Below are 13,603 nucleotides of genomic sequence, written 5' to 3' on the forward strand. Positions count from 1 at the left end.
TCTTTACACATTATGTACCCTTTAAAATTGTTATGTAAACAATACACAAATCAAAGTTTCTCTGCAATTTTGTCGGAGGGGCTGTTCCCCCTCCGCCGCCGGTGCCGTGCGGCCCTCTCCCGCGGCTCGACTCCAAGCCGGGTCCTCGGGGGAAGCCGATCCGGGCGGCGGGGAGGGCGGGCCGCCATCTTGCTTTGGTCGCAGGCCCGCACGACTGTGTCCTGGGGCCTGACTGCGGAGGCGGCGTCGAGGCGCTCCCAGGCCCGAGGCCTCCGCCTCCCTCCCGCGGCTCTCGCGTCTCTTCCACGGCGGTGCTCTTTTTGTTCTCTTCTGCCCCTCCTTCCATCCAGGAGGCCACCTGCGCTCCCTCGCTTCCCTAGAGACCCCCTCCCCACCCCGCACACCAAGCCATCCCGTGACAGAAACAAATGACAAAATTACCACTCCCCGGTCTACTGATATGTTTACAAGGACGACCTACGCTCTCACAAAATCAAAATGGGAGAGGGACCAGGGGAAAAAAAGGCTGCAAAGGATCTCGGAGGATTCCGTGCAACCCTGAAGATGGTTGACACTGGACCCGCAGCAGTCGATTTCACGGCCAGCGCGGTCACTCTCATCTTCAGCTTCTAGATTGTGGAGGTCCGGTCAACCCCGTCTGGGAGAGAGAGAATACACGATGGGCACAGGTGAACAAAACCGTTTCTTCACGTCCTTCCTGGTCTCCGAAGACAGGTAAGGGCCCAACTTACTCATCCGCTCACTCCCTCGTTCACACACCCCCGCACTCAACATCTGGAGAACAGCCATCTTTCCAAGAGCTGTAAAGAGCCTGGGAATCCACGTGAAGAGACCTAGTCCTCTCACATGCTAGTCGGGACAGACAAGTAAAGCCACAGTGATGGAGGAGTGATGACTGCTATGATGGAGTATGTACCGGGCACAGCAGGAACGTGGAGGAAGGGCTATGTAAGGTGCCCCTGGAAGTCAAGGGCAGTTTCACAGAGGAAGAAAATCACTTTTGTAGGATGGTGCTGGTAGCAGAAGAGAGGAGGAGGCAGAAAAGGGAGAGGGTGAGGAGGGCGTCCAGCTCACACTTACGTGTGATGCTGGTTGTCAGATGGTGGGGGCTGAGGGCTGGATGGAGGTCTAGGATGAGGGGTGGGGGGATGGAGGAGTGGCAGGAGATGTGCCGAAGAGCTGGCAGCAGGACACGCAGGTGGGCCTGTCCAGCTTACACCCCTTTGGCAGCATCTCTGTGTCACCGAGTCCCTGTTGAAAGACTGGGCATGAGGTGGCTATGACTCTGAGCCCTGGTCACAGCTGAGCAGACCAGGGGTATGCATCTGACCCGCAATGATCCAGCTTCTCAGCCTCAAGAATCTGATTCGGGGTACGCACCATCGTTAGAGGTTGTGGGCACAGGGAACTGAAAGGTCCTGTGAAAGTGGGTGAATGCTGAGGCTACGGAGGGTAGGCCGTGTCTACATTACGGAGAGTTGGTGAAACCAGGCTATAACATGGAGGAGGTGCGTGTCAGAGACAGAGGCTAGGAGTGAAACAGACTGCAGAGGGAGCTGATGGCCGCCCAGCTCCTTTTCGGTTGTCTGTGTGCACATGGGACTATAGGAGAGTCCCCACCCCAGAATGAGGCCATAAGGGTCTTGTGTGCTATGAACAGGGGCTTGGACTTGGTAATCGGGGCATTATAAGCAGAGTAATCAGATCTGATTTTAGAATGGTTTCTCTGGCAGTTGTGTCAGATGACCTGAAAGAGGACACGGCTCGTGGCAGGAGGACCCCAGTAGTGGTCCATGCTGGGGACTGTCTGCAAGGGCTTACCCAGTGAGCAGAGAGAAGCATGGGTTAGCCACTGTAGTAGGTAGAAGCAGCTGTGTTCAGTGACCACGAAATGAAGGCCGGGGGAGGGATGCAGGAGGCCTCCCTGGTTTTACTGATACCCAAACATCAGCAGGTGTGTCCTGATCTAAACGATGTGACAAACCTGGTCTACCAGGAGCATCTAGATGCGGCAGGCAGAACTCACGTGAGAGGTGAGTGGCACAGTGTTCAGGGAGAGCTGTGGGACCTAAGTGATAGGGAGGAATGCCGAGTACACTGCACAGGCCTGGCTTCCTCTCATGGGTAGGTTCATGTACAGTTTTAAGAGACGGTACCGGGTTTCCGGGTTTGCTGGGTTTCTCCCAATGGTAACATTTTGCAAAACTATAATATTACCACCAAGGTACTGATGTTGATACAATCTACCGGTCTTACTCAGATCTTCCCAATTTTATTTGTACTTGTGTGTGTCCCTAAAGTTCTATATAGTTTTTGGAGAGATTTTAAAGAAGAAAAGCAAATGACCTTTGAGAGTGTTTATGGTATCAGGTCATCAATCCTAGAGGCCCCCACATGTTAACTTATAATCAGTAACCTTTTGCTGACTTCTGCAAGTGTTAACCTGAGCCTCTTTTTTTTTTTTTTTAATTTTTAAAAAAATGTTTCATTATTTATTTTAGAGAGAGAGAGAGAGGGGTAGAGGCAGAGAGAGGGGAGACACAGAACCTAAAGTAGGTTCCAGGGTCTGAGCTGTCAGCACAGAGCCTGACGGGGGGCTCGAACTCACAAACCGTGAGATCATGACCTGTGCCGAAGTCGGACGCTCAACCAGTGGAGCCACCAGGGCCCCTAACCTGAGCCTCTTATGGTGGTTCTGCAGTGGTAATGGGTCATGAGAAACAGTGAGTCTGTGTAAGTGTGTACATAATGTGTGGCTGTGTAGAGGTCACTCTCTTGTCTATAGAAGTGGAGTGGCACACTCTTGCCAGGGCTCACTGGTCTACTCATTAATGCCAACCCTTCATAGCTGTGTAAGTGGGGAGCTAGAAACATGAAAATCTTAATTAACCTAACCCCAACCTGCATTTTTACTGAATTCCAATCCCACGCCTCATCCTACAAGGGTGATGGCATTCATCTGCCAGGAAATGACCAACAGGTAAGTCCAGACTCACCATTGACAGTTGTGCAAGTTGTGCACTGCATAACTCTGAGCAGCACCATTCACATGTATTCATTATAGGTTTTATAGTTATTATGACAAATATCAAGTAAGTGGCAGAACAGCATTTTGAGAAAGTGGAGCCTTTTTCTAATTTGCACAAAGTCTCCATATCTGCTAGAAGTGGGGCTGTTAATAAGTCCCAAGGAGGAGTAAGGAGAGAAGGTGAGAAGGAATGGCAAGGGGATCATGTGAAAACATGAATCCTGGAGCTTCAGAGAGTGGACTGGGCATTCCTCTTTGTGGTAGGATTTACTGCAGACTTCATCCTGCTTGAAGGAGCCTTGCTTTTGTAAAGCTGTGGCTGTTCCTGCCCATAAAACCCCTCTGCAGGAGGAAGATAGCAGCCAGGCGTGAGTCTTCCTTTATATCTGAGGCCACCAATCAGGAGCAGGCCCAACAGAGCCAGATGAAAGCCTTAAATATTCACAAACCAAGATGGCAGAGGCAACTACCTCCTGAGTGCTTTGGAGGGGCCAGGGGAAGGGCAAAGCAGAGACAGACAGGGAAGGCCAAAGAGAAAGATGGCTTAGACTGGCACAGGGGGGCTGCAGTTAGTGCAGGACACTGAGAGCAGAGATGTCAGCACAAAAGGTTGGGCCCGCAAGGCCTGGGGTCCATGGACCATCCTAGTATGTGGTATCCCAGGAACTTGGACACCCTCCCTTCCTGTCCTGAGACACAGGCAGAGGAACGTCTTTTGCTTTGCTTTACTCTCTCTCATTATTTGTCCTCCTGTAAAATGACTAATTCATTGGCATTCTGTCCCCAGAAAAGTCATCTTCCCCAGCACCTGGAAGAGGTGGGCTAGCAGAGAGGTGCCGTAATAGTGGGAGGGCTCAATGCCACTGTGCCCAGTTGGGCCACCCTGAACTTAATTTGCATTCTTTGCTCGGGAAACTGCTTACGAGGCTTCCCACCAGAGAGGATTATTGAGGGAAAACATAGCAATAAAAAGGCTTAGGAGATTAACAAGATGAAAACATTAGCAAAAAAAATCAGTTCAAAGAGGTTTTCTGTAACTACAGAAGAATAGGCTAAAAAACGAAGCCTTTCCAATGAAAACCTCCCTTTAATAAAGCGCATTTGGCACTCTTGCTACTAATGATGATAACGTTAGCACTTAGCAGTTTGATAAGGGCTTCCAGCATGCCAATTATCTGAGATATATCAAGCCCTGGGGGAGAAGGTCAGTTCTCCTTGCTGACTCTCAAAGGCAGCAGGAGTTCTTCACCCGCCAGCTCCTGTTGGGTGGCGGGGAGCTTGGGCTGCCTGCAGTGGGCTGAGCTTGGCCTGAATTCTCACGGTCTGGGAGGCTTCCCTTTTTGAAAAATTGAGTTGTAATTTGCATATCACAAATTTCACCCTTTTAAAGCGTACAATTCAGAGGTTTTTCATATATTCACAGAGCTGTGCAGCCATCACCACTATCTAATTCCAGAACATTTTCATCAGGTACCCATCAAGCAGTCACTCTCCGTTCCCAGTTCCCTCCGGCCCCTGACAACCACTAATCTATACTGTCTGTCTCTATAGATTTGCCTGTTCTGGACACTTCATAAATTCCTAAATGGAATTAGATACTGTGTGGCCTTTTGTGTCTGACTTCTTTCATATAGCATAATGTTTTCAAGGTTCATCCAAATTGTAGCATGTATCAGTAGCTCATTCCTTTTTAAGGCTGTATGATATTCCACTGTCTGGCTATACAACATTTCACTCATCCATTTCCATCTGCTGATGGACCCTGGGTTTGTTTCCCATTACTCATTAGGGGCTATCAGTGAGCTGACCCAATCTCCTTGGTGAGCTGGAGAAGAGGAGCTCATGGCACCTCCCCTATAGAGGTGTCAAGGATGGACCAATGATGCTGTGAAGCTTCTAAGATAGGAGTGGCCAAGTGTTTGCAAATGGGGTTCCTGGAACCCCAGGGAGGTCACATCGGGAGCTGTGCCTTCCCACTGTCTGTTCAGTCAGCAGTGCTGGGAGGCCTTCAGCTAGCTCCCTTCTGGTACTGAGTGGAGGCTTTCTCTGGGCTATAGAGAGCCTTGCACAGCTGAGATCAGGTGGGTGCAGTCCTTGCTTTCCAATCTGTTCCATGTAGAGCATTTATTGGCCTCATATTTGGTGTCATGATAAGATTGTGTTTACAGGGACTAAAAATCCAAAAACCCCTGGTTAGGAGAACGAAGCTTGGGGAACAGCAGCTGACAGCAGCCTTTCTCCCCACCACTGCCAGATAGCACAGATTTTGGCTCTAGGTGTGCTGACCGCCCATCTCCAGGGGCACATCCTGACTGGAGAGGGCTATTGGGAAGGGTCACAGGAGGCCTCTCTGACTCAGAGTCTCCCGGAGGTTGGCAGGAAGGGGTGGACATCTCTCCTCTGCCTGCCAAACATCCCTAGGGCTGGCTGGGAAACCAGGCTGGAATAAGGCAATTGGTTAGTACCAGGAGGGCACTGAAGGCCTCCTGGGGTTTTTGTGATGACGTAGGGCTTCAGCCCAAACAAATGGTGGGACAACGCAGCTGCTTCTGGAGCTCCTTATGGGGCTGCAGCCCATAGGCACACTGAACTAGATCATCACTGTCACACTGTGAAGGACATCTCAGACTGCTTGGGGCTCCAGGCATCATGGAAGCCGTTTGGAACAGGGAGACAGAAAAACAAGCAGGGAATTTTGTTTCAAAAATTCTATTTTTAGAGCAAGCTGGGATATGCTTGGACCAGACTGGGAGATCTAGTGCCGAGAAGGAAAGAATCCAATTCTGTGGCGGGGGGGATGTTGCCACTAAAAGCCATGTCTTGTGTTTCTGACTCCTCCAGCTCACAGCGTTTGGCTAGGACAGCTGCTGTGGTGGAACCTCAGTGTGCACTGGGTGGGTGGCTCCGAGCAAAGATGGACAGCTTTGGTCTCCAGGTCCCTGACCCACCTCCCAGAAAAGGAGGAGCAGGGCACTGTGGGTACTAGGTGTAGTATGGCTTGATGAGGCTCCAACAGTACTCTGAGGCCCTCCTCTCTCCCTGTCCCCTGCCTACTTCCCCTGTATCTTTCCCATTACTCCTGAGCTACTGCCAGAGTGTGGACAGCAAATGATTGGTAGTCCTCCCAGTCAGGCCATAAAATGCAGGAAGGACCCACTCACCTCCCAGGGCGTGCTCGGTCATACTGAGGCACAAGGACTCCAGCCTATTGTTGATGTCAGGTTCAGTCACAGGAAGCTGGAATTCTGCAAGGGACAAAGGGTTATGTTGGTGACAGAGACTCTGAGAACAAGGAGAAGGTATATACAGTGCTGTGGGGCTCCCCCCGCCCCCCCCCCCACCCTGGGAGGACTCCGGGGATTATCAGGGTCAGTAGAGGGGTAAGTTACACCCTGGTTTCAACCAAACTCTGAGTCTGCTAGATGCAGAGAGTCCATTGTGAACATGGGCGGCTGGAAGAAAACTGGTAACTAAAAATAGCTGGTCACAGTCAGTCTGTCCAGCCTCTGCTCAGAACCCTCCAGCAGCTTCCCATCAGAGTAACAGCCAAGCCCCTGCCATGGCCCTCAGGGCTCACATGATCTGGCCTATATTAACCTCTGCCTGTGTATGGCTCTCTCCTTCCTTCACTCCATCCCAGGCCTTCTTCTGCCCCAGGGACTTGGCACTGCTGTTCTCTCTGCCCACAATGGTGGTCCCTAGATATTTTCATGGCTGTGCTCTCCCTGCCTTCACACCTCTGGCTCTCCTACTGTCTCTTTAGAAAGGACATTATATATGAACAGAACTTTTCTGGCCCTATCCCTTTCCTCAGCTTTATTTATTTTTGTCCACAGCTATCACCAACATCTGATATATTATGTATTTGCTTGCTGCTTCCCCCCAGTTGGATTTTCACTTCACTGGAGCAGGACTTGGCTCTGCTACTACCTGCGCCTAGACCTGGCACCTGGAACTTGGCGCATTTTTGCTTTGTTACAAGGAAATGGAAACCACAGCATGGCGAGTGCCTCTTCTGAATCCATGACCGTGCCAGGTGCCCAGTTCTCAAGCGAGACTCAGAGAGGCCAAGTGACTTGGGAGGTTAGCTCGCTAACACAAGAGCCCACAAAGGTCTGATTCCAGAGCTGGTACTGTCCTGCATGCTGCAGCAACTACAGGTGCCTGTCAGTACTCTCAGCCTCTAGCCACTTAGAAGGGCTGAGATGTCTGCTGTGGGGGCTATCACTGCCCAGGACAATGCTGTGTGCATTCTAATCACAAAGCCTCCTTTATCATCTGGACCCTCCCTATCTCCCCAGGCTGCTCCAGTCCCTCATCCTCCCCACCCCTTCTCCTCCTCCTCCCCCTCCTCCTCCTCCTCCTCCTCCTCCTCCTCCTCCTCCTCCTGTTCTGTTGGGGCCCTCACTGTCAGTACCTCCCCCATCCCTCATCCTGGGAAGCTCCTGAGCATCTTTCACTGGCTTGCAGACTTTTTTATTTCCCATAATATACCCAGCCATGGTCTTCTGGCATACTTCATACATGTCTATTGAGTGATGAAAAAGATGGAACAAGAAATAAAAGGAAAGTCTGACAACTAAGAATTGTGAAATCCTATGGCGGGAGTGGGGGTGGGGGCAGAAAAATCAACAATGGGATATGTTCTGGGGGCCTGGGAATTTTAACACTGCCACTGTCTTCATATGTGACCGCAGGAAACTTCTCATCATTGTGCCTTAGCTCTTCCATCTGTAAGTAGGGAAAGGATCCTGGTGGCCCAAGCTTCAGGCCAGTTCCTTGCTCCTTCGAATCTCCACCAGGGGGCACTTGGGGCTGGAGGGCAGGATTACAAGTGAGGTTAGGTTGGTGGTTTAGTGGGATAGGAAGTTGAAACCAATGGCTAGACCAAAGTATTTGTTTTCCTTGATTAGCTATACATTTAAGTTTTCTCTGCAATCTGTGTTCCCCATTACTGGCTAATTCACAGGCAGATGTCATTTCCATTGTTTAAAATTCTCAGAGTAAATTGGCAAAATGGATCAATATGAAAAGCACTAGGGAGCAGATAGGGTTCTTTCTGACACAAGTTCCAGCCAGCATCAATGGTTTTGAAAGGCAACTGTGCCAATTTATGAGCAGACAGAGGACGATCAGGCTTCCCAGGAAGCTGGGAGCCAGGGAGAATTGAAGGGTCTTTCCCACCCCACCCACTGTTGCTCTCAGAGTAGGGTCGGGGCAATTAGACAATCCAGAGGGAAGAGTATTTTAGTATTTTCATCCATTCATGTGAAAATCATATGCATGCAAAATTAGCAGCCTTCAGGGTGTGAAATCTATAAAATAGAAACACAGTTTTATATATAGCCAGTTAGCAAATATGAAAAAAAAAACCCTCAGCAATTATAACCATCCATATGCTCATTGTAAAATTTAGTTTACTCTCTAGCACTCCCCTTTAAACAAACACTGTGGAGAGATTTGGATAAATAAAGATGCTCGACATTTGGAGAGAAGTGTTTCAGCTGCAGGATTTCTTGCCAACACGCAGCAAAATGCCATATTCTAAGCCTAGGACTGAGTGTTTCAAAAAGGGGGCTGAGAAATGCAGGGCTCTCCACTCTAGAATCTCCAAACCTTAGTGGCTGCTCTTTTAGGTTGAAAGTTGGCATGGTTCTTTTTATCTTTCAGCTCTTCCCTCTGGTGCGCTAGGGTGTCATGACCCCCCCCACCACTCTCAGAGTGGCTCTGAAAAATTCTGAGTCTCAGGAGAAGCCCATATGTTCACACTCCAGAGTTTCCTAATAGTGTGACTTTTTAATTGTGTATTTGATAAAAACAGATCTGTGGCATCTCCCCACACATACAAGACAGAGGGAGACCAGCTGGATGGATAACAGCTTCCATCTCAGGCTAGAAGCCCTCAGCCAAGTGTGGCTTGGGTGGGCAGAACTCTTAAAGCCCGAGAGAAGCATTTGGGCAGCTCCTGCCACCCAGGTACACAAGAACCAGCAGGCCATCTCTTGCTGTGGCTGCTGTTAACCCAAGGGCTCACTGCATTTAGCCTGAGCTCCCAGCTGTAATGGACAAGGCAGACGTAGTTTTATGTCTTCAGTAAGGTAAAAAGGAAAGACTGACTAAGCCTTCTCTGCTGTTGCGTGCAACAGGCCTGTTTTCTTAGCTCAGACGGTATCTCTGAGAACTAGGAATTTTTCCCCTATCAGACCATTCCAGTATTTAGTGAGGATCCCCTGTTCTAGGATGCCCAGGGTTTAGGCTGATGTGGGACTTTCTAATTGTGCCTTTCCAAAAGTCCCATAAGTACAGAGCTTAGTGCTCAGGCCCAGGGTCAAGAAGATTCTGGAAGGGGGGTGCCTGGGTGGCTCAGTCGGTTAAGCATCCGACTCCGGCTCAGGTCATGATCTCACTGTACGTGAGTTCGAGCCCCGAGTTGGGCTCTGTGCTGACGACAGCTCGGAGCCTGGAGCCTATTTCAGATTCTGTGTCTCCCTCTCTCTGACCCTCCCCTGTTCATGCTCTGTCTCTCTCTGTCTCAAAAACAAATAAACATTAAAAAAACATTAGATTCTGGAAGGGAGCAGCCACCCATTCCTAATGAAGTGCTGCTGTTGGGTCCACCTGGGGGGGTGGGGGGTGGGGATGTGGCTTTTCCTTGGCAGAAACCAGCCATCTCAGCTGAGTGTCTGCTATGTGGCACCTATGGTGCAATTCTGCAGCTCTCTCCCAGTCCCTGAGGCTGAGGTAAACAGGCCAGTGTCTTTAGTACTTTATAATAATAAATGGAGTATTCTAGGAAAAATCTCTAGAATCCCAATTTGCCAATGATAGTTAAGACCACCTGTGAATAACTAGGAAGGCTTCAAGTGAAGTGAGAAGTGGGATTGCTGGGAGGAGAGAAATCGGGGAGGTTGATGAGGATGGGACAGAGGATGGAGAAGTGGGATCTGGACTGGATAAAGGGAATAAGGAAGAAAGGGAAATAGGGAGTATGGGAACCAAGCAGAAAGGGGAGGGCAGTAACAGAAGGAAAAGAAATCAGTGTGGGCAGGGACACTGATCATTGCAGAGACAGTCATGGCGGTCATGGCGGGTGACAGAGGAACAGGAGTAAGTCAGTCGCACACCCCTGAGTCTGCTATGGGGAATGAAGCTTTTCTCTGGTGGCCTAATTCCTAAACCTGCAGAAGTTTGTGCTGTAGAAATCCTCTGGGACCCACACGTTCACGCAAAATGATGAGAAGAATATGGTATAAGACAACATTGTACTATCTTGCCCCAGATTGGACTCTCTGAGTTTAACTTTCAGACGCAGGAGAACACAGGCCCAGCTGGGTTCTTAGCTGTGATACAACTGATTCATTTACCAACCTCCCTGTTATCTGCCAATCCTGAGCAGTACTGTTTGCCTTGGCTTACCAGAAGTCAGAGAGCAAATGTGCATCAGATACTTTAAGTGGGTCCCTGTTCTGGTCACTTCCTCTGCATGGCAGTCCCTTCCATTCCCCTAATGGACCTAGTGGGTGGATGGTAGTCTTCCTTTCCACACTCTTTCAAAAGGTAGTTCTCTGGAAGGAACCTGAAACTCCTACTGAGGAGGAAATGAATGGTAACAGCTTTGTGCACTGTGCTTCCAGGTGTGCATCATTCTGATTGTGGAAGAAATACAGTCATGAGCTGGTGCATAGGGGAGGTTTGCTATGGTGAACAGATACATCACATCATGAAATGCTGCCCTGTAAGGCCCCTTATTCATCTCCCATCTGGACAGTCGAGCACCAATGGTAGTTTGCACATGGTGTTGTGCAAGGGAAGGAAGAAATCCCCAGAATGTGGCTCTGTGAGGCTGCCTAACCTACCCTTCCCCATACTTTTCTTTTAAAGTTGGCTTCTGGTCCCTCTGCCCTTTCTTGTCAGGCCTTCCAGATGGTTAGGAGCTTTGATGGCCTAGTGTCACATGAGGGCTGTTTTGAGATCCTCTCTGACTGGATCTCAAGGGCTGGCTGAGCCTGGGTCAGCAGGAAAGATCTGCTTCCAAGGTAAGGTAATCACTCTCCAAGCAATTTTCAAACGAATTTTCCAGTTTGGAAAACACCCTGCCTTTTGGGGAAACATGATGTCACTCACCAGGCACGACACTTGTTTTGAGCTCAAACAACCCCTCTGGTGAGTTTATCAGATCCCCTCCCCCTTGCTCTGAGAGGACCAGCTTAGTGCTTCTTACTCTCACCGGAGGCCATTGAGAGGCAGCAGTCACTTAACGGCTCTCCTGGTTTGTCCTGGGAAACATCTAAAATCTGTCTGTGTGGGAGTAAATTAAAAAGCCACCCTGACATGGCCTCCTAGGGGTCCACAAATCCTGTAGATCAAGGAAAGACGACATTATCTTGCAGATTCAAGCCAGGTGACTGATTGGTTGATGCAAAAGTTGGGGGCTTGTTCTAGCCCCCAGACTTTGGAGACATTTAAAGTCTTCCACCATTTTAATGGAAGTATTTAAGTTTACAGAATTGAAACTTCCTTACAATGTATTATAGTTTCCAAGATTTACCCATATGGTTTAAAATGGATGCTCTGAAGACCTCTAATGGCCAGGAGGAAGCCACTATGCTATACTGTAAACACAGTTTTCTAAGTATTTAATTTGGGGTTGATTATACATCTCTATTCCATTTTGTGTTCACTACTACTCCTACTTGTGTAAAGATGAAAGCCACTGGCTGCTTTTCAGATTTTGACTCCTTGATATGATACTTAGAGCTTAGTCCCGCCCCCCCCCTCCCCCAGCCACCAGCCCCTAGATCCCTGCCTAGTTAACAAGGATGTGCTGCTCTGGGTGGAAGGGCCCAAGAGACCCCGTCTATCTAGGACAACTTCATCTGGGTCTGGCTATGGCAGTTAGATGGGCCTGCCCTATGAAGGAGGCTGTCCCCTCAGGAAGAAGCAAGAGTTCTGGTTATGACTTCTGGTCTTGAAAACCAGTGTCTGATCTGTAAGGGGCAGGGATGACCTTGGAGACTGAAAAGGAGCATCCCTCCGCCCATGACAGTGACTTTGTGGAGCCTCTGTTCCCTTTAGCCAGGGATCCTGAGTCATGGCTGTGCCCTGCCTCACCCTTCATGACCATTCCCAGGAAGAGCCGCCCAGCGTGGGCTGAGTGTGCTAGTCAGGACTTAGGAGTGGCTCCTGCCGAGTACTCACCAGTGTATTTGCAGTCAGGAAATCTGGAGTAGCCCTGTCCCCATGCCTTGGCTATTATTAGAAATGCCGGGGTTCATCAGACCCTTGCTGGAGGTGGGTTTGTAATGCTTATGCTAGAGGCTAATTTAATCCCCCCTTTCCAAAAAAGTCCTCAAGCAGTTTCTGGAATTCTAAGTCTAGCATACAAAGAACATTATTTAGAGACTTCTGGGTTAACTACCAGGAAAACTGAAAATCCTTGTTAAGTGGCTGCCTCTGGGAGATGAGACTGTGGGCTGGGAGGGGGAGGGGAAAGGGGCAGTCACTTTTTCTTAAAAGCCCTCCTGTATTATTTGATTTTTTAACTATGGGAATAACAGGCTTCATGGGAAGAGCATGCAAATGATCTTAGGGTCATAGTTACCCTGAGCATGAGCAAGCAGCTCACAACTGCTCTACAACAGCAGAGGGGAAACAAAAATGCAGGTGGGAGATCTGTATCTACAGACTCAAACAGTCTTCCTAGGGATGGCCCAACTCTTCCTGGTGGGCCTTGTCTTCCCCATTATGACAGGGAGAATGTGGGGAAAAAGAGAGGACTGAGGACTTGGAAGAGAGCCAAAGGAAGGGATAAGAGCTTTAGAATGGAGCAAGGAGGCTACAAGTATATAGGGATTGAAGGAGAAGGAGAGTGGTCAGCTATGCTAGGGCTCCTGTGAGGCTATGAGGTGGCTGGGCTGCAGTCCCAGGACTGAGGTCAGGATGAAAGATCTCCTTGTACCCAGCATGTCTCCCAATATTGTCTAGATTCTCTTATTGGGAATGGATTACACATGATTCTGCACCAAAACAGAGACTGGGACTAAATGACCTAGGGAGAAGACCTTCGGAGTCCCTAAATTTTATCAAATATTTCTTCCCAGGAAGTTATAAGTATCAAAACAGAGAAAAGGAGCTTTAAAACAAAAGTATGCAAAGAGGAGAGGTTCTAGAAGTCAAGAAGCAACCTCAAGCAAGCATCTGGACTGTCGTCCTTTCCTGACACACCTTACCTTGTGGTGGCTTCTCACTTCCCTTCCTCCTCAGTGTCTCCCCACCTCCTCGAGGCACACGCCTGCTCAAAATCTTCCATACATTCCTCACTGAGAATGGCTGGGGCCTGAGCTCCTTGGCCTTGGATTCAGAGCCCTCATCATCAGCCGTAATCTTTCCAGTTCCCTTGGTCTACTCTCTGCTACTTCAGTCTGACTCTTTGACTTAGCCACGGCTTCTGGAACTCACTGAGATAGTACAATTGCAGTCTTGCTCTCTTCACTCCTTCTGCCTGCAACTCCACCCTCCTCTTTCCACTTCACCCCCTGTCGCCTGAAGCTCAGC

At 49.3% G+C, this 13,603-nt stretch overlaps 1 protein-coding gene across 2 annotated transcripts in view; it reads right to left on the bottom strand.

Moving 5' to 3' along the window:
- Positions 1-420: 420 nt before the first annotated feature.
- The window catches only part of SAMD4A (sterile alpha motif domain containing 4A), a 208,918-nt gene continuing 195,735 nt past the window's right edge, over positions 421-13,603 (bottom strand). For both annotated transcript variants that reach the window (XM_047079630.1, XM_047079629.1), the window contains 2 exons: positions 6,211-6,294; positions 421-658 (listed from right to left, as the gene is read on the bottom strand). In XM_047079630.1, coding sequence (XP_046935586.1) covers positions 630-658; positions 6,211-6,294 — 113 coding nt within the window. In that variant the 3' untranslated portion in view covers positions 421-629. The remainder of the gene's footprint in view (positions 659-6,210; positions 6,295-13,603) is intronic.

Source organism: Lynx rufus, unplaced genomic scaffold, assembly GCF_022079265.1.
Source record: "Lynx rufus isolate CCGP_SWC_20201006 ecotype Redwood Valley unplaced genomic scaffold, mLynRuf1.p SCAF_17, whole genome shotgun sequence".
NCBI lineage: Eukaryota > Metazoa > Chordata > Mammalia > Carnivora > Felidae > Lynx > Lynx rufus.